The sequence below is a fragment of the Trachypithecus francoisi genome, unplaced genomic scaffold (assembly GCF_009764315.1).
Source record: "Trachypithecus francoisi isolate TF-2019V2 unplaced genomic scaffold, Tfra_2.0 Contig01579, whole genome shotgun sequence".
Taxonomy (NCBI): Eukaryota; Metazoa; Chordata; class Mammalia; order Primates; family Cercopithecidae; genus Trachypithecus; species Trachypithecus francoisi.
This window is the reverse complement of record NW_022681442.1, coordinates 28917463-28944466: the sequence shown is the minus strand read 5'-3', so window position 1 is coordinate 28944466 and position 27004 is coordinate 28917463. Positions and strand designations below refer to the sequence as shown.

General features: G+C 46.3%; 1 protein-coding gene across 1 annotated transcript in view; it reads right to left on the bottom strand.

Moving 5' to 3' along the window:
* Positions 1 to 2113: 2113 nt before the first annotated feature.
* ARL3 (ADP ribosylation factor like GTPase 3) overlaps positions 2114 to 27004 on the bottom strand; it is a 47413-nt gene continuing 22522 nt past the window's right edge. The window contains exons 4-6 of the mRNA XM_033184371.1: positions 18535 to 18585; positions 14618 to 14803; positions 2114 to 5339 (exon numbers count right to left, since the gene is read on the bottom strand). Coding sequence (XP_033040262.1) covers positions 5292 to 5339; positions 14618 to 14803; positions 18535 to 18585 — 285 coding nt within the window. The 3' untranslated portion in view covers positions 2114 to 5291. The remainder of the gene's footprint in view (positions 5340 to 14617; positions 14804 to 18534; positions 18586 to 27004) is intronic.

Here is a 27004-nt window from a genome sequence, read left to right as displayed (position 1 = left end):
GCCGAGATTGTGCCACTGAACTCCAGTTTGGGCAGAAGAGCGAAACTCCATCTCCAAAAAAACAGAAAGGAAAAAGAAACTGAGGCATGGAATGTTCCTTCTATGTGCTAGGTATTGTCCTAGATCTAGGCACTTTGTTTACATGACATCTCTTTTAAATCTCCCTGTGCTGGCCTAGTCAACATCAAAATGCTAGGATTACAGGCATAAGCCACGTGCCCAGCTACACTTTTTAATTATACTGCACTGTCCCTTTTTTGGGCAGGGAGTGCTGGGAAGGGTTTTGCCAGATTTATCAAAAGAAAACCAAAAAGCTAGGATGACCAGTTAAATTTTAATTTAAGATAATGCATTTTTTGACTGTTATACTGATGTCCCAAATATTGCATGGGATATACTTGAATTAAAAATTATTCATTGTTTATCTGAAATTCAAGTTTAACTGAATGTTCTGTAATGTATCTGGCAACCCTAATTCTTCTTTCTCCTGCTTCCAGCTACCAGCTAGTTCTGCCCACAGCTTGCTCTTTAAAGGCTGGGCGTGGTGGCCCACGCCTGTAATCCCAGCACTTTGGGAGGCCGAGGCAGGCAGATCACGAGGTCAGGAGATTGAGACGATCCTGGCTAACATGGTGAAACTCCATCTCTAGTAAAAATACAAAAAAACCCCAAAAGTTAGCCGGTGTGGTGGCGGGTGCCTGTAGTCCCAGCTACTAGTGAGGCTGAGGCGGGAGAATGGCATGAACCCGGGAGGCGGAGCTTGCAGTGAGCTGAGATTGTGCCACTGCACTGCAGGCTGGGCGACAGAGTGAGGCTCTGTCTAAAAAAAAAAAAAAAAAAAAAAAAAAAAATTAGCTAGACATGGTGGTACATGCCTCTAGTCCCAGCTACTTGGGAGGCTGGGTTGGGAGGATGGCTTGAGCTCAGGAGGTTGAGGCTGCAGTGAGTTGTGACTGTGCCACTGCACTCCAGCCTGGGTGACAGAGTGAAATCTCTCTCAAAAACACAAAACATACACACATGCACAAATGGTGAGGCCCTGTGGGACCAGCTGTGCTGCTGTGTCTCTAGCCTGCTGAAGGGACAACGAATTCTTCTGCTCCAGAGGGCAGAGCCCGGGACAGCTGCCAACTCTGCACCTTCCATGTAACACTGGGCAGGTCTGTTCCCTCTCGGAACCCTCTGTAAATGGAAGATCCAATATTAGGTACTATGTAACTGCAAGTCTCCCTGAAGGCCCTAACTTTGCTAATTATTTCTTCTCCCTTTTTCATGTCTGTCGGGCTGGACCTGGCCAAGGATGAAACCCAGTCTATGGTTGTGCTGTGTGAGCAGAGGACATGCAACACCTGGGGCAGGGAACCCAGGAGAGCTGTGCTTGTCAGAGGCTGAGGGGAGGAGGCTGGGCAGAAGGAGCACTCAGAGGCTAGGGGCTGAGGCTGCTGGGAAATGAGCCACTGACAGATTTTTTTTTTTTTTTTTGCGATGGAGTTTTGCTCTTGTTGCCCAAGCTGGAGTGCGATGGTGTGACCTCAGCTCACTGCAACCTCCGACTCCTGGGTTCAAACAATTCTTCTGCCTCAGCCTCCCAAGCAGTTGGGATTACAGATGCAAGCCACCATGCCCGGCTAATTTTGTATTTTTAGTAGAGACAGGGTTTCGCCATGTTGGTCAGGCTGGTCTTGAACTCCTGACTTCAGGAGCTCTACCTACCTTAGCCTCTGAAAGTGCTGGGATTACAGGCGTGATCCGGCCCTGCCATTGACTGTTTTTATTCTCCAGAGGCGGCAGCTTGCTGAGCATTCAGACCCAGGCTCCCAGCCCCACCTGCACTGAAAGGCTCTGTGATTTCAGGCAAGTTCCTGAACTGGGGCAAATGCCTCAATTTCCTCCGCTGCAAAGGGGACTAATGCTTACCATGATGTATCTAAAGTGCTCGGCACGTAGGAGGGGCTTAATGAAGGGCTATTACTGCTATTGTTGGTATCCTATTTTATACATATATCCTTCTGGAAAAAACCTCTTGAAGAAAGCAAACCCCTGAAAGGACAAACATATTTCAGGCCCTCTCTGAGCTTCGGCAAAGAACACAACACATTCCAGGCTGCCTTCATTCCAGCTAAATTTTATTTGTCGGATTTTTGACAGACGTCTAAATTATACATTGAGTTTTCCACATGACCAAACACCACGTCTCTTCCTTTGATTATCATTTTCAAAAGGGATTATAAAAAAAGAACCTTTTGATGGATCAGACTGAACCCTGAAACCACATGGAGTGCAGAGCTAAAAATAAAAGGAAGTAAGAACTGGTCCCCAAGAAGGAAAGGAAAGGGAAATCAAAGCAAACTCTGACGGGAATGGAGAGACGAGTCCTGGTGGGGGTGACATGGTGTCACCCTCCAGGCCAGGCCGGAAAAGGAGCGGCCAACAGTGAGGGTGGGGCGCAGAGTGGCACAAAAATAGCCACTACTTTAGTCCAGAGGGGAATAAAGAAATTTGTCAAAAGCCAGGAGAGAGAAGTGGAGACGGAGGGAGGGAGGAAGGAAGGGGGCAGGACCATGTCCTCCCAGCAGCCGTGGGAGCTGCAGACTCCTTTAACCCTGGCACATTTCTAACCGCCGGCATAATCGCTGACTTTCAGCTGTGCACCGACATGTTCCCCAGCTCAGCCCACATCAATGACACCCTTGTTTCCATAGTAACCAAGGGAGAGTGAAGGGGAAAGGGTGTGTTGCACTGGGTGCAGGGAATCCAGCCAAAAGCAGCCACACGGGGTAGGTCGGGAGGAGGGGAGGGCTCCAGTTTTTCCCACAACTGGCTTGAGCACATATCAGGAGCACACCCCCAGGCCTCGCCTGCCCTCCGGCCTCCAGCCCTCTCCCCCGCACATTCAGATGCAATTGTGTACAGGGCAAAAGTCTCGCTAAGACTTAATGGGGACGGAGGAGGAGAAAAGGGGTCTCCCCTTTCTAGCTTCAAACTCTGTCTTCTGGTCAGGGGCAGGAGTGGGCAGGGGAGAGCCAAGAGGGCTTTAAAAAACATTTTGTTTTTAAATGGGAGCTTTCAAACTCTGCCTTTTTCAGGCTTCTCTCATCTACCCCAGAGCCCCAGGAGGGTTCAAAAGGGCTCAAAGGGAACATGAAAGCGTGTGACATCTGCAGTGTCTCTGTGTCTCTGCAGCTGAGGAGCAAATCGGAACATTGACAGAGGCCGTTATCAGAGGAGTGGCTTCTGCCTGCTAGCAGAGGCCTTGGGAGGGCTCTTTAAAACAGTCCCCTAAGTTGGTGGTAAAAGAACAAAAATATTTTACAGACCCTCCACCGCCAGAGTCAAAGTTCCATAGTGCAGTATTCCAAAATTGCAGACCTCCAAGCAGGCATTTTGCCCCTCAGATAACTTGTCCCTGATGAACTATTTGGAAGAAAAAACAATTTTCAAGTGCTAGAGCCACATTTGCAGCCTGGTAGAAGGGAGATTTCTGATTCCTTATAATTCTGTGTTGCCTCTGTTCAAAGTAGGAGAGGAGCCTGGGTGAGCCAGAGAAGCCAGTGGAGGAGGTTGCAGAGAGCAGCTAGCTCTGCGGTTTAAAAAAAACCCTCACTTTCTTTTGTTTTGCAAGTCCTTACAGGTCTGTCCACAGCAACTCCGGGGCACCTTTTCATGGCTGGCTTTAATGACTTTCACGCCAGACCGCTTTTGAAGCTGGCTATGCCTCAGTCTCTGCTGCATACTCTTAGCCAGAAAAAGCTGGGTACCGAGGGCCAGGGGCTGCAGTGGCCCCTTCAGTCTGCTCACATGCCCTGATGGGCTTGGGAAGGGCCACCTCCCAGGATGAGAAGGCAGCTGGCCCCCAGGAACCCACCAGTCACTGGACAGTCTCTTATTCATTCTCTGAAAACCCCTGAGCTCAGGCACCAGAACAGAGTTTAATTCAGCAGCCGGGCAATGCTCTGGCCTGTTTCCCCATGTTTGAAGCTGAGGATTTCTGAGGCTCAGGGAAACAAGCTCATTTTGAGGGGCAGGAGAAATGTTCTGCTATTCCTCTCCAATCAATCAACAGAGGACAGACATTCTGCTGCAGAGGCAGAGGAGCCCAGCAGCTAGGGTGACTCTGGCTTCCCTGGACACGACCCCCGCAGTCACACATACACCCATGTCCTTCCCAGCAGCAAACCCTCTCCACCCAGGAGCATCCCACACCACCAAGTTGCCAGCACTGTAAAAATTGATCTCTCTAAAAATCGATCTGCCTGGCTTTTCTCAGTGGAGCAGGTTCATGGTAAGCTGCATTTATTTCTAAAATCTGATAGCAGCAGCCTATTGTGATCGTTTAAACACAGAATTCTTTGAGCTTTAGAAATCCCATCTATAGGATGGCCACGGAGAAGCCAGCTAATCTCAGAGTCGGCTGCTCACTGCTCCACTGAGCTGGAGAAAGCCTGTTTACGCTAGCCTGAGCCCTCGGTGTGAGAGCTTTTTAAGGACCTTGTAATTTTTCTGGAATTAAACCTCCCACCTCTCCTTACATTCCAGATGTCATTACAGTCAAAAAGTCATAAGAATTTGCTTCTCTGTGTGGCTGGCTGGGGTGGGGGTGGGGGCAGGGGTGGGTGGGATGGGGTATGTTTCTGTAGTGACTTGTCTGCAAGAAAGGGTTTTTTTTTTTTTTTTTTTTTTCTGTCCAAAGAGTGAGGATTACATACGTAGTCTCTGACCTGCAAGACAATGGGATAGTTTAATTATCTGCCTTTTCTCCCCCCACCCCCACCCAGCAGCTTCCTGCCGGACAGACTGAAGCCTGGCTGGGCTGTTGATGGTAAAAATCACTGACAGCAGCAGCAAACACTGTCTGTGGTTTCAAAACCATGGAGGGAATGCAAGGGACGGGTCAGTAAATAAATGAACTCAGCAAAGCTGCTGCTTCCTCTTTTTCTTTTTTTTTTTTTGAGAGGAAAAAAAAGCCCACTGGAATTGTCTAAACTGCAATGCAATCTCTTGCTCATTTAAAAGATCTCATTTTCTAATCATGTGCTTTGAGACACTTAATACTATTTCAATTATGCAGAGGAAATAATATAATTCCTTTATTTGAAAAATGATACCGAACCTCAGAGATCAGTTAAATCTACTGCTGGAATGGGGATTCTTTCTAAACTGTGTTGTTCCCTCTCTTCAAACAGCTGTAGCTGTACACAGATGGAAAAACATTTGGTCAGAAAGCAGCAAATTAGTGTTTTTCAGGACCGAATTCGGCTCCCGCAGCTCCCGCGTCGCCATTCGTCTAGATTTTATTTCTTCTTTGCATTGACATTTTTGCAGACCCAGTTCATGCCATCCTTTGAGGGAAATGGGCAGAGAAAGGCAGTGTTAGTTGGAAGGAAAGCGCCACACACTGCAGCCTGGAGGGGCGGGTGGTGGGGGTCCCAGGCCCTCCCTCCCAGACCGCCAGCTTTAGGGAGTTTGCTTGGCTCAGGGGCCCACCTCGGTGACCAAGGACAGTGACCTCCCAGGAGGAGGAGGAGGAGGGAGGTCTCTGAGAGCACAAGAGGGAGATGGGAGGGGGAATGCCCAGCGCCTGAACTTGAGATGGGTCCTCAGGAACTCCCTCTGAAAAAATAAACACATCTGCCTGCATCCAAAGCCTGATTGAGGAGCTATCAGGAACGATTCCAGCCATTTTTGGCTTTTTCTAAAAGCTGACCTTTGCTAGGGCATTACATTCAATAAGCCACCCTTCTGGTGCCCCAGTGTGTTTACAGTGTGACAGTGTACACTTGGGTTAAATTAAATTTCTTTTTGGAAAAACAAACCCACTGCAGTGAGTGCTGAGAGTCACACACCAGGGCGATGTGCATTTACTTCTCTTCCTGCAGCACCGCAGATAGGTTTAAAAGGGTCTGGCCCGCTTCTTATAGCTTTAAGCACCAGCATCCAGAGGGACTGCGGAGAAGGTTCCCTTAAAGGCACAATGACCTTGAAAGCGCCCTCTCTTAGAAGGCTGCAGAGGGACCCAGGTAAAAACCACACAATGCCTACAGCCACCTGGCAGGCGGCACAATCCTATGGATGCCAGGCCTGTCAGAGGTGAACTCCTTCTCAACCCCCTTTGGAGCCAGCCCTGGACACTGTGCCCTTCCCTAGAGTCTCCCCAACCTTTAAGAGTGTGTAGAGTTTCCTCAGAAGCCCAGAACAAAATCCAAGGCAGCTGCTGCCATGAGTCCTTCCCGTAACAGAGGCTCACAGAGGTCCCAGCTACATCTGCACACATCAGCCACACTGGACACGCCACTGAGTCCCACATTTCCTGTGGCCATGGATCTAGCTGCTGAACCTGAACAGCTGAGACAGCTTACAGTAATAAATATCAGCTGACACCCTTGGCCATTAGGAACATTAATCCCATAAACAATACATCACTGCAAAACAACCAGCAGGCATCCTCTCTCCCGCCTCATCTGACCGTCACCTGAATTTACAGTGATTACAACTCCGCCAGTTGCTGTCAGCGCACTTGGGCAGCAGAACCAGATAATCTGACGGCTGTCCCAGAGCCGACCTCTGACCTTTGCCAAGATGAGGCCACAGTGTAGAAAGCCCGAAGGTGGACAGCACCTGGCGGCAGCAGGGGGAAGGGCAGAGGAATGCCGAGGTGGGAGAAAGGGGGAATCCAAATGCATCTCTAATTACAACGGGGTCAGCTACTAACTCTGAGAAGCTAAGGCCAATTTTAAGACCATTTTATGAAAAGGATTAATTTAAAGAGAAGCATGTTTAATTTTAGTAGCTAATTGGTTTCCAGAAAAAAAAAAAAAGATCACCTGCCAAGAGACAAAAAAGATTTTACAAATAAAAGAGGGATGAATAAGATACGCATCTTCTCTCGCCTGGGAAGCTGAATAGATCGGCACTTACACGGCACTTTCCACCTTCAGGCGCTCGCACAAGCACTCCAAGGTGGGCACCTCTCCTCTATGGAGGCTCGCAATCAAACCGTCTTCTCAGAGAAATCAAGGACAGTGTGCCCACACTATGTGAACAGCGCTTTGCCTTTTTCTTGCTTTATGGCTGATTAAGGAGAGATTATTGCAAGTAACTGAACACGAATGCAGGCAAAGAGATAGGAAAAATATTTACTCAGCTGCAGGAGCCCAAAGCAGAAGGTGGAGGGTGCGGGGTGGTTTTATACCGGGTCTCTGTTATGGAGGCAAAGGAGGATTCAAACGGCAGAGCCCTGCTGAGGGCAGTATCTGGTGTCTCCAGATGCCTGTGAGGACCAGCCATGGTGAAGTCCTTCCAGCCACTGTCCTGCCAACAGAGGGTGCGTGGAGGCCAGTCCCTGCCAGCTGACCCCCAGCCTGGGCCCCTGCGGCTGCCACTGCAACCCTGAGTGCGCGAAGCACAGGGAGTGTAAACAGAGGCCCCTCTAATCTGAAGCGGCTAGGGCTTGGGGAGTGGCATCTTTCTTGTGCTAGCCAGAAGAGAACTGGGCTGGAAGTGGGAGGGGAGGGAAGGGAAGGCATTGGCCAACAGTGGTACCTCCTCAATCACGTGGCTATGGATCTAGCTGGGGCAAGCTTTGTCAATCACATCGGGGCAAGCTTTGTCAAGCTGCCTCCTGGAAAGGAAAGGCAATGGTGGTGCCCAAGCTCGCCCAGGGGAGGCTCCCATCAGACTTGCTGGAGGTTATATTCCCAGAACCTAACATGATGTCTAGCTCACAGCCCACTTAATTCACACCTTTTAAGTCAATCCTTGTAGAAGCCTGTGAAGTAGATGCTAGTGTTATTTCTCTATCACAGTTGAGGAGATGAAGGCACAGGACAGAGCAGGGCAAGGGCAAGCTGTGGTGCCCAGCGTGGTGCTCCAAAGCTGCTTACCAGTTCTCCATGGATGTGGGTACCTGCCAGGTGAAGGGCTCTGCCCCAAGCTTAGAGAGGAGCTGGGAAGCACCCTGAAGACAGGAAAGGGAGGAATTCTAGTTTTATCCTCCTCATGACTTCCGCTGAACGCAGGGGCCTGAGACTGGAGTAGCCCCAGCCAAGCCTCCCTGCAGCTCTGATAGTGCCAGAGGCTGTTATGGGCCGTTCAGTTCTCAAGATTCCTGGGCTGTGGGTATCTGTGTATGCAGAGGCCTGGCTATCTACCTGGCTGCACAATCCTCATATATTAACCATCCACCCAGACCACCACCTCCAGTGGAAATGCTACATTTAGAGACAACATACTTGCAAGAGGAGGAACCTTCTGCTTCTCATGTTTAAATAAATGTTCCACACTACTCTTGCTTTCATCTGGCAAGGAAGGTTTTTTTTTGTTTGCTTTGAGACGGAGTCTTGCTCTGTCGCCCAGGCTGGAGTGCAGTGGCATGATCTCAGCTCACTGCAAGCTCTGCCTCCCAGGTTCACGCCATTCTGCCTCAGCCTCCCGAGTAGCTAGGACTACAGGCGCCCACCACCATGCCTGACTAATTTATTTGTATTTTTAGTAGAGACAGGGTTTCACCGTGTTAGCCAGGATCGTCTCAATCTCCTGACCTCATGATCTGCCCACCTTGGTCTCCCAAAGTGCTGGGATTTCAGGCGTGAGTCACGGTGCCCAGCTTTTTTTTTTTTTAAACAGACAACTGAGAAAAGGTGATCATTTACTTGAAGTAGGTTACTGCTCTGCTTCTAAAGAAGGAAATGAACTCATAGGTTTGTTTAATGGTTGAACTTTTATTGTTAAAAACTGGTTTGACCAATTTTCTGCACATTTGATCTTCATTATGGGGATGACAATCTTATGGTATGAATAGTCCTCCCTTCCTTCCTTCCCCGGACCCTCCCCTGACCAATCTTGCTGAAACTGAATTTGAATTGATTAGCTTCAGTTCAATAACAGAGACTAAAGAGAGACATGGAATTTCAAATACTGAGCTTTGTTTGGCCTCCCAGAGAGGAAATACAGTTCCCAATGTCACAATATTATTCTCTCCTATAACCACTGGGAGAAACAGCAGGCCACCCCTAAGCATACAGGGGAAACTCACTCCTCCCAGATCTCTGCATCCCAGAAGTTAAGGTGCACTGCTTCTTTCCAAGGGAAGAGTGGTCTCTGACTACGCTGCTCTCTTAAATTTGATCTCTGTATATTGTATCCATCACTGCTCAGTAGTTGGAAGGAAGCAGTGGCAGCCATGGCTGGGTGGGCCTGGTTTTTAGAGCCATGCTGGTTACATGGTCACAGCAGTAATTGCTTTAAGATGACGAGGTGCTCGGATCCTTGCTGAGCAATGCAGCCTACCCCATTGTGCTATCAGGCCCCCACGGTCAAGGAGCGGCTGGATGCTGCGTACATCAAATATGGCTCGCTATTAGTTTTTTTTTCTGGTGACAAAGGGCATTGCATCAGAGAGGTAGCGAAATCGAATGTCCTGAGACTGTTTTCTTAGTCTCCAGAAAGGTTTGAAAATTTAAAAATAAACTGAGGTCTGACTCACAGGTAATAAGCAGTTCCAGATATACCTGGAGTCAATAACAACTGATGCCAGGCCCAGAAAAAAGTGGTAAATGTCGTTTTTCTTTTTTTTTTTTTTTTTTTGAGGCGGAGTCTTGCTCTGTCGCCTGGACTGGAGTGCAGTGGCCAGATCTCAGCTCACTGCAAGCTCCGCCTCCGGGTTTACGCCATTCTCCTGCCTCAGCCTCCCGAGTAGCTGAGACTACAGGTGCCTGCCACCTCGCCCGGCTAGTTTTTGTATTTTTAGTAGAGATGGGGTTTCACTGTGTTAGCCAGGATGGTCTCGATCTCCTGACCTCAAGATCCGCCCGTCTCAGCCTCCCAAAGTGCTGGGATTACAGGCTTGAGCCACCGCGCCCGGCCTAAATGTCGTTTTTCAAAATATCGGGGCCAGGCGTGGTGGCTCACACCTGTAATCCCAGCACTTTGGGAGGCCGAGGCAGGCGGATCACCTGAGGTCCGGAGTTCGAGACCAGCCTGGCCAACATGGTGAAAACCGTTGCTACTAAAAAAAAAAAAAAAAAACAAAAAATTGGCCAGGCGTGGTGGCGGGTGTCTGTAATCCCAGCTACTCAGGAGAGGCTGAGGCAGGAGAATCGCTTAAACCCAGAAGGTGGAGGTTGCAGTGAGCCAAGGTTGCGCCACTGCACTCCAGCCTGGGCAAGAAGAGCGAAACTCCATCTCAAAAAAAAAAACAAAAAAAAAAAATTAAAATTCTGTGGCATATTAGGGAGAAGTCCTCCAAATCAAGGAAAACGAAGCAAAATCAAGAAATGGGCAAGTGAGCATTTAGTGCTCCTCCGGAGGCTGACTCGGGGATGGATTACAGCTCGGCACTCGGACTATTCATGGCCCCTTCTGTGGACACAAGGCAGCTGAAAGCCTATGTGACCTGCTCATGGCTCCTGTCTTCAGGAGGAGGAGAGGGATGTAGAGCAGACATCACAAGAAAAGGTGAGCATGAGGGGGTGGCCTGGAGAGCAACACCCAGGGCACGATCTGCTGGCTCAAGTCTATGGGAGGAGGCAAGTCTCTGTGGTGACCATGGCTAGAGGTCAGGTTAAAACTTTGGATCTCTGCTTTGAGAGGAAATTCAAAGCCAGTATCATTTTAATTACACACCACACACACACATGCACACTCACAGTATTTTAGAGAGAAACTGTCTTCAAATGCCTGAAACTATAACAGCAGGAAGAGCTGTGGTTTGGGGTTCAAATTCAGGTCTGCGGGTGGAGGAGGGATGGATTTCTCCATACTTTTCTCTGGCTCTAAGCCAGATCCTTTGTTCACTATTTTCTAGACACCAAAGGGGGAAAAAAAAAAGACTGAGAGTCCCAGTGCGAATGTTTCATCCTAGGAGGGGCCCTGGCAACCTGGGCCTGACCTCGAGGGCGCAGAGTGACACTTCCTCCATGTTGATAATGGAGTCTAGCTGAGGAAGGTTTCAGTTCTCCCTCCCAGATATGTTTCAGTTTCTCCTCTTTCCGCTTTCATCCACTTGACATAACTGGGTCTCTCCTCATCACTCCCCTGGACAGTGGGCCTCCTGGCAGGGCAGAGTTTCTGAGATTGAGGATCTCCTTCCACTTCTCGTGCCCTTTACCTACTCTCTGCTCCTAATGGTCTCCCACGAAAACCTGCTTTAACTATACGATGGGCTGGCTTCGCAGTCAGCGCCAATCAGGAAAAGAAACCCCGGGTCCATCTTCTCTCAGAAGTCAGTTTCCACACCTGAAGCAGGGGCTGGTGAACAACACGTGGTATTTCCCACCCCTGTAACGGCTTCATATGTGCTGCCTTCAGGACACCAGGTGGAATGGGACCCTGAAACCCATCCCAGGAATCACTTTCTTTTTTTTTTTTTTGAGGCGGAGACTCACTCTGTCGCCCAGGCTAGAGTGCAGTGGCCGGATCTCGGCTCACTGCAAGCTCCGCCTCCTGGGTTTACGCCATTCTCCTGCCTCAGCCTCCTGAGTAGCTGGGACTACAGGCGCCTGCCACCACGCCTGGCTAATTTTTTTTGTATTTTTAGTAGAGACGGGGTTTCACCGTGTTAGCCAGGATGGTCTCGATCTCCTGACCTCGTGATCCGCCCGCCTCGGCCTCCCAAAGTGTTGGGATTACAGGCGTGAGCCGCCGCGCCCAGCCGGAATCACTAATTTTCATAGTCTCAAATCATGTGCTTAAGCTACTCCACTAATGAGAAGTGATGTACCTGCCCTACTTCATCCACAGAGGGGCGTGGCTCGCCATCTAGCAGCTCCGTAGCTGTTTCTCTAACTCGCCCCCGTGAGGCAATTATTTAGCAGTACAAGACAGGTCTCTCAAATATGTTTTGATTAAACACGTACAATGTATGTGTCTGTCTTTAAACACTTGAAACTGCAAGAGAAATTCCAGGTCCTTTTTGTTATTTTTAAACCTTTGTATATTTTCTTTCAGAGTCATTAGAATCAGATGTCCCCCGACTTGCCTATTTAGAGCCTAATCATTTGGGCCAGCTTTTAGGGAGGTAGGGTGGGGTGGGGTGAGGTGGAAAAAAATAGGAATTTAGGGCATTTCAGTAATTATTGCACAGTTTTCATGTTTGAAATCATTAGATCTTAATGATATTTTTCTAGTAAAGTCTTTCAGTTTTAGAATATTTTTAGCCCTAATAAATAAAAATCACTAAAAGCCTGTACTTTAACTAAGCAATGCTGGAAAGGAATTCCACTTAAGTGACTCTTTTTAAGGCAAAAACCAGGAAGCTGGTGTGTGGACAAGAGCTTGGGTCAGAGGCACCACCTAAGGGAGGTACATGGTCAGCCAGTGGCTCACAGTGAGAAGCATTTCCACAGCCAAACTCCACGACCTTTCCCTAGTCCCCAAAGGTTACCACGAAAGGAAAATAGACAGCAGATTCCCTTCTTAATTAACATTTTTATTAAATAACCCATTTCAAATAATGGTTAAATTCTCTAAATTTATATCATTCTATTAACCATAATCTAATCTCATTAACCTTGAAATCCCAGTCTTAACTACCCAATTCTATACACCATGGTACTATCTACTAAACTAATTAAGTGACCTTCAAACTATTTCTCCTCCATACAAAAATCATTTTTTATTTTTGACTCATAGTTTTTCGTTGGATCTCTCTTGATATCATTTCCTGTGAACTTGGTTGCTGAAGGCCCCAATTTGGGAAGAACTTTCTTATCAAAATCAAATCATATACAATAATCTCACATTACTCACTCAAACTGGTTTATTTTGCAGCACTCCCCTGCCTGTCCCCAACTCCACCCTCTAACTGCCTAGTAGCTTGCTGCCTCTTTTGTGGCCTAAAGATCCTGTGAAGGGAACTGAGTGCCTACAGTGGTTACAAAGCCAGGAGCATGGAGCTCTATCCTTTAATCTCCACCTGATGGGAGTTGGGGGAGGTCGGGGGATTGTGAAGAAAATGACAGGAGCTCCCTCTCTACCTCCAGGCTTCTCTGAAGCAGTGTCCTTGACTTTAAATGCCACAGCTCTAAATACTAATTCTAGATTACTCTAGTCTTCCTTTTTCACATCCCTAAGGCTGGTGGAAGATACAAGAGCCTTACTGTTAATTCTTGCTTTGCTTTTTGTTCAACACTCTGGTCAAGCAAAAGAAAGATTCCAGAGCTGTACTCGCACTTTCTTACAAGTATGCACACAAACTGTATTGCTTTTCTTCAGCCCCACCTTCATAATAGCCCCCAACCTCAAGATGCTCTCAGCTTTCTAAATTTGTGTTCTAAACCTTTCAGACAAGCTCATGCTGACGTGGTTTGCAGAAACACAAGAAAATTACTATCTTTTCATGGGTCTCATCTTCGTCAAAATAACCTTAGGCCTAATGACTTCCATCCTGTGTGCAATCGGAGTAAAACGTGTTAGACAAATTTTGATTGTTTGTTTATTTTTATTTATTTATTTATTTTGAGACACAGTCATGCTCTGTCGCCCAGGCTGGAGTGCAGTAGTGCGATCGTGATCTCGGCTCACTGAAACCTCCATCTCCCAGGTTCAAGTGATTCTCCTGCCTCAGCCTCCCGACTAGCTGGGATTACAGGTGTGCACCACCATGCCCAGCTGATTTTTTTTTTGTATTTTTAGTAGAGACACGGTTTTGCCATGTTGGCCAGGCTGGTCTTGAACCCCTGACCTCAGGTGATCCACCCGCCTCGGCCTCCCAAAGTGCTGGGATTACAAGCGTGAGCCACCGCACTCAGCCTTGATGTTTTAAAAAGCAGCCAGGACCAGGCAGGGTGGCTCATGCCTGTAATCCCAGCACTTTGGGAGGCTGAGGCAGGCAGATAACTTAGGGTCAGGAATTCAAGACCAGCCTGGCTAACATGGCGAAATCCTGTTTTTACTAAAAATACAAAAAATTAGGTGGGTGTGGTGGTGCACGCCTGTAATCCCAGCTACTTGCAAGGCTGAGGCAGGAGAATCGCTTGAAGCCGGGAGGAGGACGTTGCAGTGAGCCGAGATTGCGCCACCGCACTCCAACCTGGGCAATGAGAATGAAACTCTGTCTCAAAAAAAAAAAAAAAAAAATTAGGGGGAGACTGCTTTTCCGGTACACAGTTCCTCAGTACAAAGCAGGGGCTTTCTGTCAGCAGAAGCCTCCCAGTGGGAAAACAACCTGAAGCAGCAGGAAACAGACAGCAACCCTAGGGCCGGAGGAGATAACCAACAGAAGAAACAAAAACACTTCTAGGATGACTAGGACGTCTATGATTATTGGTGGCTATCACCTTGGAAGTACAGGCAGTTAGCATCCGTAATATTAGACACAACACAAACTCCCAATCCAATCAATCATCAAAGAACCCTAGAGTTAGAGACAATTCTCAGTCTTCTGTTCTCACATCCCTCCCAATGGGGAAGCTTGCTGCACATGTGGGGTGGCTTACCTGGGGCGCTCTTGGAGCACCTCATGATTTCTGATTGGTCGCTAAGCAGAAAAGAACCAAATTCCTCCATGCCCTTCCTGTCTTGGAATGGCTCATCTGCCCATCAAGATCAGCCCAACCAATGAGACAGACCACCTCGGTTAGCTGTCATGTTGCCAGGTGGCCAAGGCTTCCTGTAATCTTACCTGAACGCCCTCTCCTGTGAGAGCTGAGCAAGACTGGATCTGCCAGACTCGGTCGCGGATGGTATGCAGGTTCAGTCCTTCTGCAATTTCAGAGGCAGGAGCTGCTGTGAGCAAATCTTGCTTATTAGCAAAGATGAGCACTGGCACACAACTTAGTTTTTCTTCCTCCAATAATTCCGCTAGTTCCTGGATTTTGAGAAGGGAGAGGGAGGGAAGGTTAAAATCTATAAATCTATGATATGTAACCATATACTACCTTTTTCTTTTTCTTTTTTTTTTTTTTTTGAGACAGAGTCTTGCTCTGTCACCCAGGCTGGAGTGCAGTGGCATGATCTTGGCTCACTGCAACCTTCGCCTCCCAGGTTCAAGTGATTTTCCCGCCTCAGCCTCCTGAGTAGCTGGGACTATAGGCATGCACCACCACACCCAGCTATTTTTATATTTTTAGTAGAGACAGGGTTTTGCCATGTTGGGCAGGCTGGTCTAGGACTGCACACCTCAGGTGATCCACCCGCCTCGGCCTCCCACAGTTCTGGGATTACAGGGGTGAGCCACCAAACCCGGCCAACCATGTACTTCTAATCAGAAAAAACATAACAGTTAAGCTGATCAGCTAGCAACTTTCAAGAGTAGTGATTCTCAAACTTTTTTCTTTCTTTCCTTTTTTTTTTTTTTTGAGACAGGGTCTTGCTCTGTCACCCAGGCTGGAGTGCAGTGGCACAATCCAGGCTCACTGCAACCTTCCACCTCCTGGGTTCAAGCAATTCTCATACCACCATGCCCAGCTAATTTCTGTATTTTTGGTAGAGATGGGGTTTCACCATGTTGGTCAGGCTGGTTTTAAACTCCTGGCCTCAAGTGATCTGCCCGCCTCGGCCTCTCAAAGTGCTGGGATTACAGGTGTGAGCCACCGTGCCCAGTCTGATTATCAAACTTGAACCTGTGTAAGATTCCCCTGGCAGATTCCTGGGCCCAATCCAGAGATGATAACTTTGGAAAGTCTGAGCTAGGGCTCAGGAATCTACATTTTTTTTTTTTTTTTTTTTTTTTTTTGAGACGGAGTCTCGCTCTGTCGCCCGGACTGGAGTGCAGTGGCCAGATCTCAGCTCACTGCAAGCTCTGCCTCCTGGGTTTATGCCATTCTCCTGCCTCAGCCTCCCGAGTAGCTGGGACTACAGGCGCCAGCCACCTCGCCCGGCTAGTTTTTGTATTTTTAGTAGAGACGGGGTTTCACCGTATTAGCCAGGATGGTCTCGATCTCCTGACCTCGTGATCCGCCCGTCTCGGCCTCCCAAAGTGCTGGGATTACAGGCTTGAGCCACCGCGCCCGGCCAGGAATCTACATTTTTAACAAACTCCTGAAGTGATTCTGTTATAGATGATTCACAGATCAAATTTTTTTTTTTTTTTTTTTTTTTGAGACAATATCTCACTCTGTCACCCAGGCTGGAGTGTAGTGGCGTGATCACAGCTTACTGCAGGCTCAGCCTCCTGGGCTCAAGTGATGCTTTCAACTTAGCCTCCTGATCAGCTAGCTGGGACCTAAGGTGATCGCCACCATGCCCAGCTAATTAAAAACATTTTTTTTGGCCGGGCGTGGTGGCTCACCTATGTAATCACAGCATTTTGGGAGGCTGAGGTGGGCAGATCACCTGAGGTCAGGAGTTTGAGACCAGTCTAACCAATATGGTGAAACCCTGTCTCTACTAAAAATTCAAAAATTAGCCACACATGGTGGCGGGCACCTGTAGTCCCAACTACTCGGGAGGCTGAGACAGGAGAATTGCTTGAACCCAGGAGGCAAAGGTTGCAGTGAGCCAAGATCATGCCACTGCACTCCAGCCTGGGTGACGGAGTGAGACTCTGTCTGAAAAAAAAATTTTTTTTTTGTAGAGACAGGGTTTTGATATATTGGCCACGCTGGTCTTGAACTCCTTGGTTCAAGGGATCCTCCCGCCTCAGCCTAACAGAGTGCTAGAATTATAGCGATGAACCAACACATCTGGTCCATAGAACACATTTTGAGAAACATCATTCAAGGGAGAAGACAAGAAGTGGCTTGAGATTCAAAACTTACCCAAGGTTATTACCTGCAAATAACTTTCTTTTTTTTTTTTTTGAGACGGAGTCTCGCTCTGTTGCCCGGGCTGGAGTGCAGTGGCCGGATCTCAGCTCACTGCAAGCTCCGCCTCCCGGGTTCACGCCATTCTCCTGCCTCAGCTTCCCGAGTAGCTGGGATTACAGGCGCGCACCACCACACCTGGCTAAGTTTTTGTAGAGATGGGGTTTTACCATATTGGCCAGGCTGGTCTCAAACTTCTGACCTCAGATGATCCGCCTGCTTCGGCCTCCCAAAGTGCTGGGATTACAGGTGTGAACCATTGTGCCAACCTTTTTTTCTTTTCTTTTTCTTTCTTTTTTTTTTTTTGAGACAGGGTCTCACTCTGTTGCCCAGGCTGGAGTGCAGTGTCTTGATCACAACTCACTGCAGCCTCGACCTCCTAGGCTCAAGCCATCCTCCTACCTCAGCCACCCAAGTAGCTGGGACTACAGGTGCATGCCACCATACCCGGCTAATTTCACTCCTTTTTTGTAGAGATGGGGTTTCTCTATGTTGTCCAGGTTGTTGCAATGAGATCTAAGCACGCTTCTTCAAATCAGTCCACTCCACCCTTTGCCTCTTCTATCAGCAAACCCACCCTGGGTAAAATGTCCTTCACTTCTCTATGTAAAATTGGGTACACAAATCACATCATGTAATCATGTTGACTTGTGCCCTGCCTTTGAAGCCGTATTTGGGTTCAAGGTACACCTCATCTCCTGGCTTAAAAAATAAGAGCAGCTTAGTTTTGGCTTGTGCATTTCTTCCTGTCCTTTCAAATTTGTCAAAGTTACCCCTGAATCAATTAAGTAGGTATTGAAAAATGTAAATAAAAATGAGAAGTGAATTGTTCCTTTGGGTTCATTTTCACATGGCCTGGGAAAAAACCTGAAGAGCCTTTGGGCATGGTGCTAAGTTCCACTCATCTGTATATCGTATATTCAATTTGATTAAAGCTAAAAAGCTTTAATTAAAAAACTGTTTAGGCTGGGCGTGGAGGCTCACGCCTGTAATCCCAGCACTTTCGGAGGCTGAGGTGAGTGGATCATTTGAGGTCAAGAGTTCAAGACCAGCCTGGTCAACATGGAGAAACCCTGTCTCTACTAAAAATACAAAAAAATTAGCCAGGTGTGATGGCACACGGCTGTAATCCCAGCTATGTGGGAGGCTGAGGCAGGAGAATCACTTGAACCTGGGAGGTGGAGGTTGCAGTGAGCCGAGACTGTGCCACTGCACTCCAGCCTGGGTAACAAGAGTGAAATTCCATCTTGGGAAAACAAAAAAACTGTTTAAAGAACTCTCAACTAATTTCAGACAACTGGTATTTTTGCCAGCTTTCTAGCATAACTGTCTTGTTTGAACTGTAAAGGTTAACAAACAAAACAAAACAAAAACTTCCCTCACTCTCACACATTTACAAGGTTGATTAATGAATACCCAGTTATTTGGGAACTATCTCAACGGAAGAATTAGTATTTAAAAAATATACTAGGCTGGGCACGGTGGCTCACGCCTGTAATCCCAGCACTTTGGGAGGCCGAGGTGGGAAGATCACCTGAGGTCAGGAGTTCGAGACCAGCCTGATCAACATGGTGAAACCCTGTCTCTACTAAAAATACAAAATTAGCCAGGCGTGGTGGCGCATGCTAATCCCAGGTACTTGGGAGGCTGAGGCAGGAGAATCGCTTGAACCCGGGAGGCGGAGGTTGGGGTGAGCTGAGATCATGCCATTGCACTCCAGCCTGGGAAATAAGAGCAAAAAAATAATATATATATATATTTTAGACCTTTGCTATAAAACAAAAGAATTATTTACCTGACCCGTCTCTTCAAATCTTTTTCTGTCTGCACTGTCGATTACATATATCTATAAAGGAAAAGAAGAAGGTTATTTCAGTGAGCAGAGATGGAAAAGACAGGGCAATTTCTGCAAAAGGAGCAGGTGATCCCCAATCAGCATATTCCAAGTGGCACAACATACAGTAATTCACTGGCGATTCTCATCTCATTTATGAAGGCCAAACAAATAGACAAATTAATTAAATAGGGATGCCCAGAAAATACCTTCAGCAACGCTCCAAAGTCTAGGAATTTAGGAAAACCAAGTGGGATAAAATAGCTACATTTAATGGGCACTTGATGTTGTCAGTAAACATTACTAGGTCTACTCTATTAACCCTCATTACAACTCTACAATATAGATTTCACTGTTTCCCCTTTTTTTTGAGATGGAGTCTTGCTCTGTCACCCAGGCTGGAGTGCAGTGGCGCGATCTCAGCTCTGGGTTCACGCCATTCTCCTGCCTTAGCCTCCCCAGCAGCTGGGACTACAGGCGCCCGCCGCCACGACCGGCTAATTTTTTTGTATTTTTAGTAGAGACAGGGTTTCACTGTGCTAGCCAGGATGGTCTAGATCTCCTGACTTCATGATCCGCCCGCCTCGGCCTCCCAAAGTGCTGGGATTACAGGCGTGAGCTACTGCGCCCAGCCTTTTTTTTTTTTTTTGAGACAGAGTCTCGCTCTGTCACCCAGGCTGGAGTGCAGTGGCGCGATCTTGGCTCACTGCAAGCGCCGCCTCCCAGGTTCACGCCATTGTCCATTCTCCTGCCTCAGCCTCCCAAGTAGCTGGGACTACAGGCGCCCGCCACCACGCCTGGCTAATTTTTTGTATTTTTAGTAGAGTCAGGGTTTCACCGTGTTAGCCAGGATTGTCTCGATCTCCTGACCTCATGATCTGCCTGCCTCGGCTTCCCAAAGTGCTGGGATTACAGGAGTAAGCCACCGCGCCTGGCCTATTTTCCCATTTTATTCGTAAATAAACATAAGCAGAAAGTCAAGTAATTTGCCCAAATTACATCTGGTACTTGAGAAAATTGGGATTCAAACTCACGCATGTAAGTCCATAGCTGCTCTTAACCTGTCTGCTATACTGCTTCCCAGATTGTCAGAATGGAAGGGATGGTGTTTTGAGGCATTTACAATCCTATATTCCTCAAATCTCAAAGTACCATTTGCAGCATTAACTATATGCTGACTTCAGGGGTTGAAGACAAAGGAGACACAGCTGGGTCAAGATCAAATACTGGAAATAGTAAGGGCATAGTCTTTGCCAGAAGCAAGAAAAGTCTTGAGATTTATCATAAACTACAAATCCCACGATTTCTCCCCATCCCTCAATTTTAGTTATTGCATGAATAACATCCTACAGCAATAAGGGAAATAAGGTAACACACACACACACACTCACACAAAAAAGAAAGGAAAGAAAGAAAGAAAGAAAGAAAGAAAGAAAGAAAGAAAGAAAGAAAGATCACCTATAGTTATACCACTCAAACATATTAACTATTTTAATTTCCTATGGAAAGCTCCCTTTTAATCCTCCTTCATATGAAAACTAAAAAAGAAACAGAGATATAATTTTGTAGATATTTTTCATTAAATGATGTATTAATGTTTTCTCACTTGCTAATCTAAAAATTATCAATCTTTCAAACTTTCTTTAAAGAATTTAAAATTGCTATTAGCCTAATGGTATAATGGAAACATTCTCTTTTAAAATAGCATATCCAACTAAAAACACACACAATCTTCAGTTCTCACCATTACATACGTTAAATTACATTTTTTTTACTCAAATTCTGTGCTACACTGAAAATCTGCTCTTTAGAAAAAAAAAAAAACACAATTAAAATTCCTCCACTTAATGCTCTCTATTTAGAGTCACAAATGCTAAATATTATACCAGAAACCAAGTTCAGCCCTTTCCCTCAAGAATACTCTATGTTTTGGCCGGGTGCGGTGGCTCACGCCTGTAATCCCAGCACTTTGGGAGGCCAAGGAGGGCAGATCACCTGAGGTCAAGAGTTCGAGACCAGTCTGACCAACATGGAGAAACCCTGTGTCTACTAAAAATCCAAAATTAGCCGGGTGTGGTGGTGTATGCCTATAATCCCAGCCACGCGGGAGGCTGAGGCAGGAGAACCGCTTGAACCTGGGAGGCAGAGGTTGTGGTGAGCGGAGATCACGCCATTGCACTCCAGCCTGGGCAACAAGAGTGAAACTCTGTCTCAAAAAAAAAAAAAAAAAAAGAATACTCTATGTTTCTACTTGGAGAATCATACGAGGAGAGAGGATGAATATGTTTGGTTTCAATATTTTTGTATGGCATTTGAATTATTGCTCATTATTATTACTGTACTCTGATTCAATGTCAATACATGCACTAATGAGCTCTGCACACCACACATACCCAACATTCTATGTGTCTGATAAGTCACTCTTGCTTAGTTTTCCACCGGTGAGGCTCACCTTCTAGAAGTAGCAGGCAGAATATAAACACAGATGAAGAAAGAAGAAATGCAGTGGGAGAGTGAACCTCAATATAAAAGACTTCATTCAAATTATTTTATAGTCTATAGTAGCCTAGAATGATCTTCACTCAAGCAATAGTCCAAGAAGATGTGAAGGAGGACCAGGCACAGTGGCTCATGCCTGTAATCCCAGCACTTTGGGAGGCTGAGGTGGGTGGATCACCTGAGGTCAGGAGTTCAAGACCAGCCCGGCCAACAGAGAAACTCTGTCTCTACTAAAAATACAAAAATTAGCTGGACATGGTGGTGCGCACCTGTAATCCCAGCTACTCGGGAGGCTGAGGTGAGAGAATCGCTTGAACCCAAGAGGTGGAGGCTGCGGTGAGCCGAGATCACGCCACTGCACTCCAGCTTGGGCGACGGAGTAAGACTCCGTCTCAAAAAACACATACATAGGCCAGGCGCAGTGGCTCACGCCTGTAATCCCAGCACTTTGGGAGGCTGAGGTGGGCGAATCAGAAGGTCAGGAGATCGAGAGCATACTGGCTAACACAGTGAAAACCCATCTCTACTAAAAATACAAAAAATTAGCCGGTGCATGCGCTACTCAGGAGGCTGAGGCAGGAGAATCACTTGAACCTGGGAGGGAGAGGTTGCAGTGAGCCAAGATCGCACCACCGCACTCCAGCCTGGGTGACAGAGCGAGACTCCGTCTCAAATTAAAAAAAAAACAAAAAACATATATTTATGTGAGGGAGGAAAGAAAGATCACGTCATTGCTAGGAGTGTTTGGAGCTCAGAGGGCTGCTTGGTGGCTATGTGCAGGTCATCTGGCAAGAAAAGAATGACAAAGCAGGAGACAAGTGTGGTGGGGGCAAAGGCTATGAATAAAGGTGAGGGTAGGAAGGAAGAGGCTGAGACAAGGCTGATAATATGGTTAAAGATAGTGGGTGCAGTGGCTCATGCCTGTAATCCCAACACTTTGGGAGGCCAAGGTAGAAGGATTGCTTGAACCCAGGAGTTTGAGACCAGCCTGGGCAACACAGTGAGACTCATCTCTGAAAACAAACAAACAAAATTAGCAAGGTGCAGTAGCATGTACCTTGTAGTCTCTGTTACACAGGAGGCTGAGGCAGGAGGATCCCTTAAGCCCAGGAGATTGAGAGAGTGAGCTATGATCATTGCACTCCCCCGGGCCACAAAGTGAAACCCCATCTCTCTCTTTTTTTTTTTTTTATGAGACGGAGTTTCGCTCTTGTTGCCCAGGCTGGAGTGCAATGGTGTAATCTCGGCTCACCCCAACCTCCATCTCCTGGGGTGAAACCGCAGCTCTTAAAAAAAACAAAAAACAAAAAACAACAAAACCCAGATGTTTGATATGAAGAAACAGACAGTTGGGAGAGGATGGTGAGAAATGGAAAGATCATTTTAATAGTAGACAAGAAAGATGAGCAGTCAAATACCAGAGAATCCAGATGCTGAAGGTCAATGAGAAGAAAGCTTTAATTTGTACAAATAATTATTTGGTATTTATTGCTTTGACATGAAATTTCACTGCAAGCATTTCCATTACAAGATTAGAAAGGAGGATTTTCCTAAATTATACACCAATTTTTCCTATAATTTGGCATTTTCTCAAGTAACTTTTACAAAATTTGAAAATTACTACACAATCATTCTAGGAGTCAATCTATAAAGGAAGCGTCCCATTTATTTGAAAAAGTCACAGGCACAAACAAATCTCTGGTGATCCCACAAGTGTGTTTTTCTGCAGCGCTATACTTTTTTATTTTTATTTTTTTTGAGAAAGAGTCTTGCTCTGTCATCTAGGTTGGGGTACAATGGGGCGATCTTGGCTCACTGCAACCTCCGCCTCCTGGGTTCAAGCAATTCTGCTGTCTCAGTCTCCTGAGTAGCTGGGACTATAGGTCCATGCCATCAAACCTGGCTAATTTTTGTATTTTTAGTAGAGATGGGGTTTCACCATGTTGGCCAGGCTGGTCTTGAACTCCTAACCCCAAGTGGTCTGCCCACCTCAGCCTCCCAAAATGCTGGGATTATAACCATGACCTACGGCGCCCGGCCCTGCAGTGGTATACTCTCATCCTGATTGTCGCCTCCCCAGCTCCTCCCAGTGTCTCCATGCAATGTCTGTTTCCTTCTGGACAATAGCTAAAGATAAGGATTACCTTTACTTTTTTAAAAAAATAGCATAGCTATTGGTTAATTCAGTCATGTAAAAAATTTAAAAAGGCATTTTTTTGAGACAGAGTTTTGCTCTTGCTGCACAGGCTGGAGTGCAATCGTGTGATCTCAGCTCACTGCAACCTCCGCCTCCTGAGTTCAAATAATTCTCCTGCCTCAACCTCTGGAGTTGCTGGGATTACAAGCATGCTCCACTACGCCCGGCTAATTTTGTATTTTTAGTAGAGATGGGTTTTTGCCATGCTGGTCAGGCAGGTCTCAAACTCCTAACCTCAGGTGATCCGCCCATCTTAGCTTCCCAAAGTGCTAGGATTACAGGCATCAGCCACCGTGCCCGGCCAAAAAAAAAAAGATTTTGAAAGTTCCAAACAAATTAATAGTCAATTAAAAATTTTTCTGGTCTTTTGCCAGAAAGTATCAGGGAAAGTTAAACATTTATTATGCTCCTGACTCATCTTTAAACAGTATAGACCTTCACAAGTAAGTCATGAAAGCTACTCGAAAGTAAGGTCATATAATCCATGGCATGATGCTTTAGGCAAAGCCAGTTCACATCATTTTTTGGCAATTGTTTTGAAATACTTATTTGGTTATGGGAGAAAGAACTACAGAAAAAGATTTTGTCTTGATAGAAGTTCAGCCAACTCCAGATCACCAGAGAGGGCTCGCCCAGCGTGTGGATGGAGGGCTGTTTGTTCCTCTTCTTGCTTCTGCTCCTCCCAGCTCCGGCTGCTACCTTTTGTCCATTTTATTGCTCCTAACATTTCTCCACCAGATGTAGACAGCAACAAGAAGGTGTGACGCTAACCAGTGTGGCCTTTTTTTTGATAGCTTGAGTGAAAGTCTATGGAAGGCTCAAACTGATCAGGTGTCTGGATAAACTTGTGGTTTTCAATTACATGTGCTTCCTCTAGCTTCAGTAGTATAGATAAGTAAGTGTGAGAAATTTGGAAATGATACAACAGATGGTTAGCTTGTTTTAGGGTGTTTGAGATCTCGATCTCCTACACTTTAGATATGGAAATGATTAAAGTTACTTTATTTTATTTACTTATTTATCATTTATTATTATTTTTTGAGACGGAGTCTTGCTCTATCACCCAGGCTGGAGTGCGGTGGCGCAATCCCGGCTCACTGCAACCTCTGCCTCCCAGGTTCAAGCAATTCTCCTGCTTCAGCCTCCCAAATAGCTGGGATTATAGGCGCCTGCCACCACGTCCGGCTAATTTTTGTATTTTTAGTAGAGACGACATTTCACCATGTTGGCCAGGCTGGTCTCGAACTTCTGATCTCAACTGATCCACCTGCCTCAGCCTCCCAAAGTGCTGGGATTACAGGCGTGAGCCACTGTGGCTGGCCTACTTTGTTTAAATTATGTTACATTTAAACACAAAGCTGATATTAATAATACAGTAAATCATCAGTAGTAACATGAATATACCTTGAAAATACATTTATTTTATCTATCAAAAGGCTGTTATTATTTCTGGGTCTAAAGAGAAATGGAAGATACCCTATCCCCTCCCTTCCATCACACTTCAAGTTTTATTTCTTAGTCACTACCCTCAAATTAATAAAGCTGATGTCAGATGTTCTCAATGTCATCTTCCCTAAGAATAATTCTGGTACTTCTAGGAGTTGCCCTTAGTGTTTCAAACTTTTTTAAATTTTTTTTTTTTTTTTTTTTTTTGAGATGGGGTCTTGTATGTTACCCAGGGTGGTCTCAAACTCCTGGGCTCAAGGGATCCTCCCACCTCAGCCTCTTGAGTAGTTGAGATTATAGGTGTGCACCACCAGACACAGTTTTGAGAACCATTTAATTTAATACTCTAAAGCAAGGGTAGGCAAACTTTTTCTGTGACAGGTCAGCAGTCAATGTTTTAGCTTCTGTGGCCCATACAATCTCTTTCAGAATTCTTGAACGCTCCTGTTATCGTCAGAAAGCAACCACAGAAAATCTGTAAACAAATGTATGTGGCTATGCTCCAAGTAACTTCATGGACACTGAAATGTGAATTTCATGTAATTTTCACATGTTGTGAAACATTATTCTTTTGGCATTTCCTCCCCCCAACCGCTTAGAAATGTAAAAACCACTCCTAGCTTGAAGGCTATACAAAAACTGGAGACAGCCTGGATCAATTTGTCGACCTGCTCTAAAGCAAGATTTGATTATGGTACTCTAGAGATAATGGGAAAGAATGAACCAGGCAACTCTTGTGTCAAGCCTCAAGCCTGCTCTTCTAGGCAGTGTGGAGTCTAGCGTAATAAGTCTTTTTCAACCAACAATGGAAGACTATTAAACACAGACAAATATAACCCATCCACCACTGCCACTCTAAGCGGCTACAAAACTGGCAGACACGGCTGTGAGTCCAAGGCCTTAGAATCTAACCCCAGGGACTCAGCTGCTCCCCCAAACTTGTTTAATCTCAAACAGCACTGGAAAATAATGAAAGGTTGACCTTCAATCCAAAATATTATCTTGTACTAGTGCCTAGTACAAGGATGTGCTGGAGGAAGCTTCTCTAGGGTTGTTGTGAACCGATTTTTGCTGGATTGTACGTTAATTCCTGGGTACCCTCAGTTCATGTGAATGTGGAATCCAGGGTTACATTATATTACAACGACCTTGCAGTCTACCCTCAAGCTATTAGAGCTTATGATTTAAAATTACCCTTACCTGGAGACCAGAAGGTTTCTGAGACCTCCTTATGGAGACTTACAATCATTAATGTCCTTATATACTTCTCTTCCTTGGGTATTTCTTTCAAGATACCTTAATCCAGCAGATGAACAGAGAGGAATGTAATTTCTCTCAGCCACCTGCTTTTTCCTCACTCTTGATTGAAAGAGGAAAAGGGAGTCTATAGTTTTTGAAACACGTATACACTTTTTTTTTTTTTTTTTTTTTTTTGAGATGGAGTCTCGCTCTGTCGCCCAGGCTGGAGTGCAGTGGTGTGATCTCGGCTCACCGCAACCTCTGCCTCCTGGGTTCAAGCGATACTACTGTCTCACTGTCTCAGCTTCCTGAGGAGTTGGGATTACAGGCATGCGCCACCACCTCTGGCTAATTTTTATATTTTTAGCAGAGATGGGGTTTCGCCATGATGGCCAGGCTGGTCTCGAACTCCTGACCTCCGGTGATCCACCCACCTCAGCCTCCCAAAGTGCTGGGATTACAGGTGTGAGCCCTCCGTGTCTTTTCTTTTCTTTTTCTTTTTTTTTTTTTGAGATGGAGTCTCACTCCGTCGCCCAGGCTGGAGTGCAGGGGCACGATCTCGGCTCACTGCAAGTTCCACCTCCAGGGTTCATGCCATTCTCCTGTCCCAGCCTCCCGAGTAGCTGGGATTATACAGGTGCCCGCCGCCTCACCTGGCTAATTTTTTGTATTTTTTAGTAGAGACGGGGTTTCACCCTGTTAGCCAGGATGGTCTCGATCTCCTGACCTCATGATCTGCCCGCCTCGGCCTCCCAAAGTGCTGGGATTACAGGTGTGAGCCACTGCGCCCGGCCCTCCGTGTCTTTTCAAGACTTGATAGCTTATGTCTTTTTATCACTGAATAATATTCAACTATACGGGTGTACCACTGTTTATCTATTAACCTATTGAAGGACATCTTGGTTGCTTCCAGGTTTTGGCAATTAGGAATAAAGCTGCCATAAACATTCCTATGCAGGATTTTGTGTGGAATATCAATTTCCAACTAACTGGGTATATATCTTGGAGTACTGCTGGACTGTATGCTAAAACTATGTTTAGCTCTGTAAG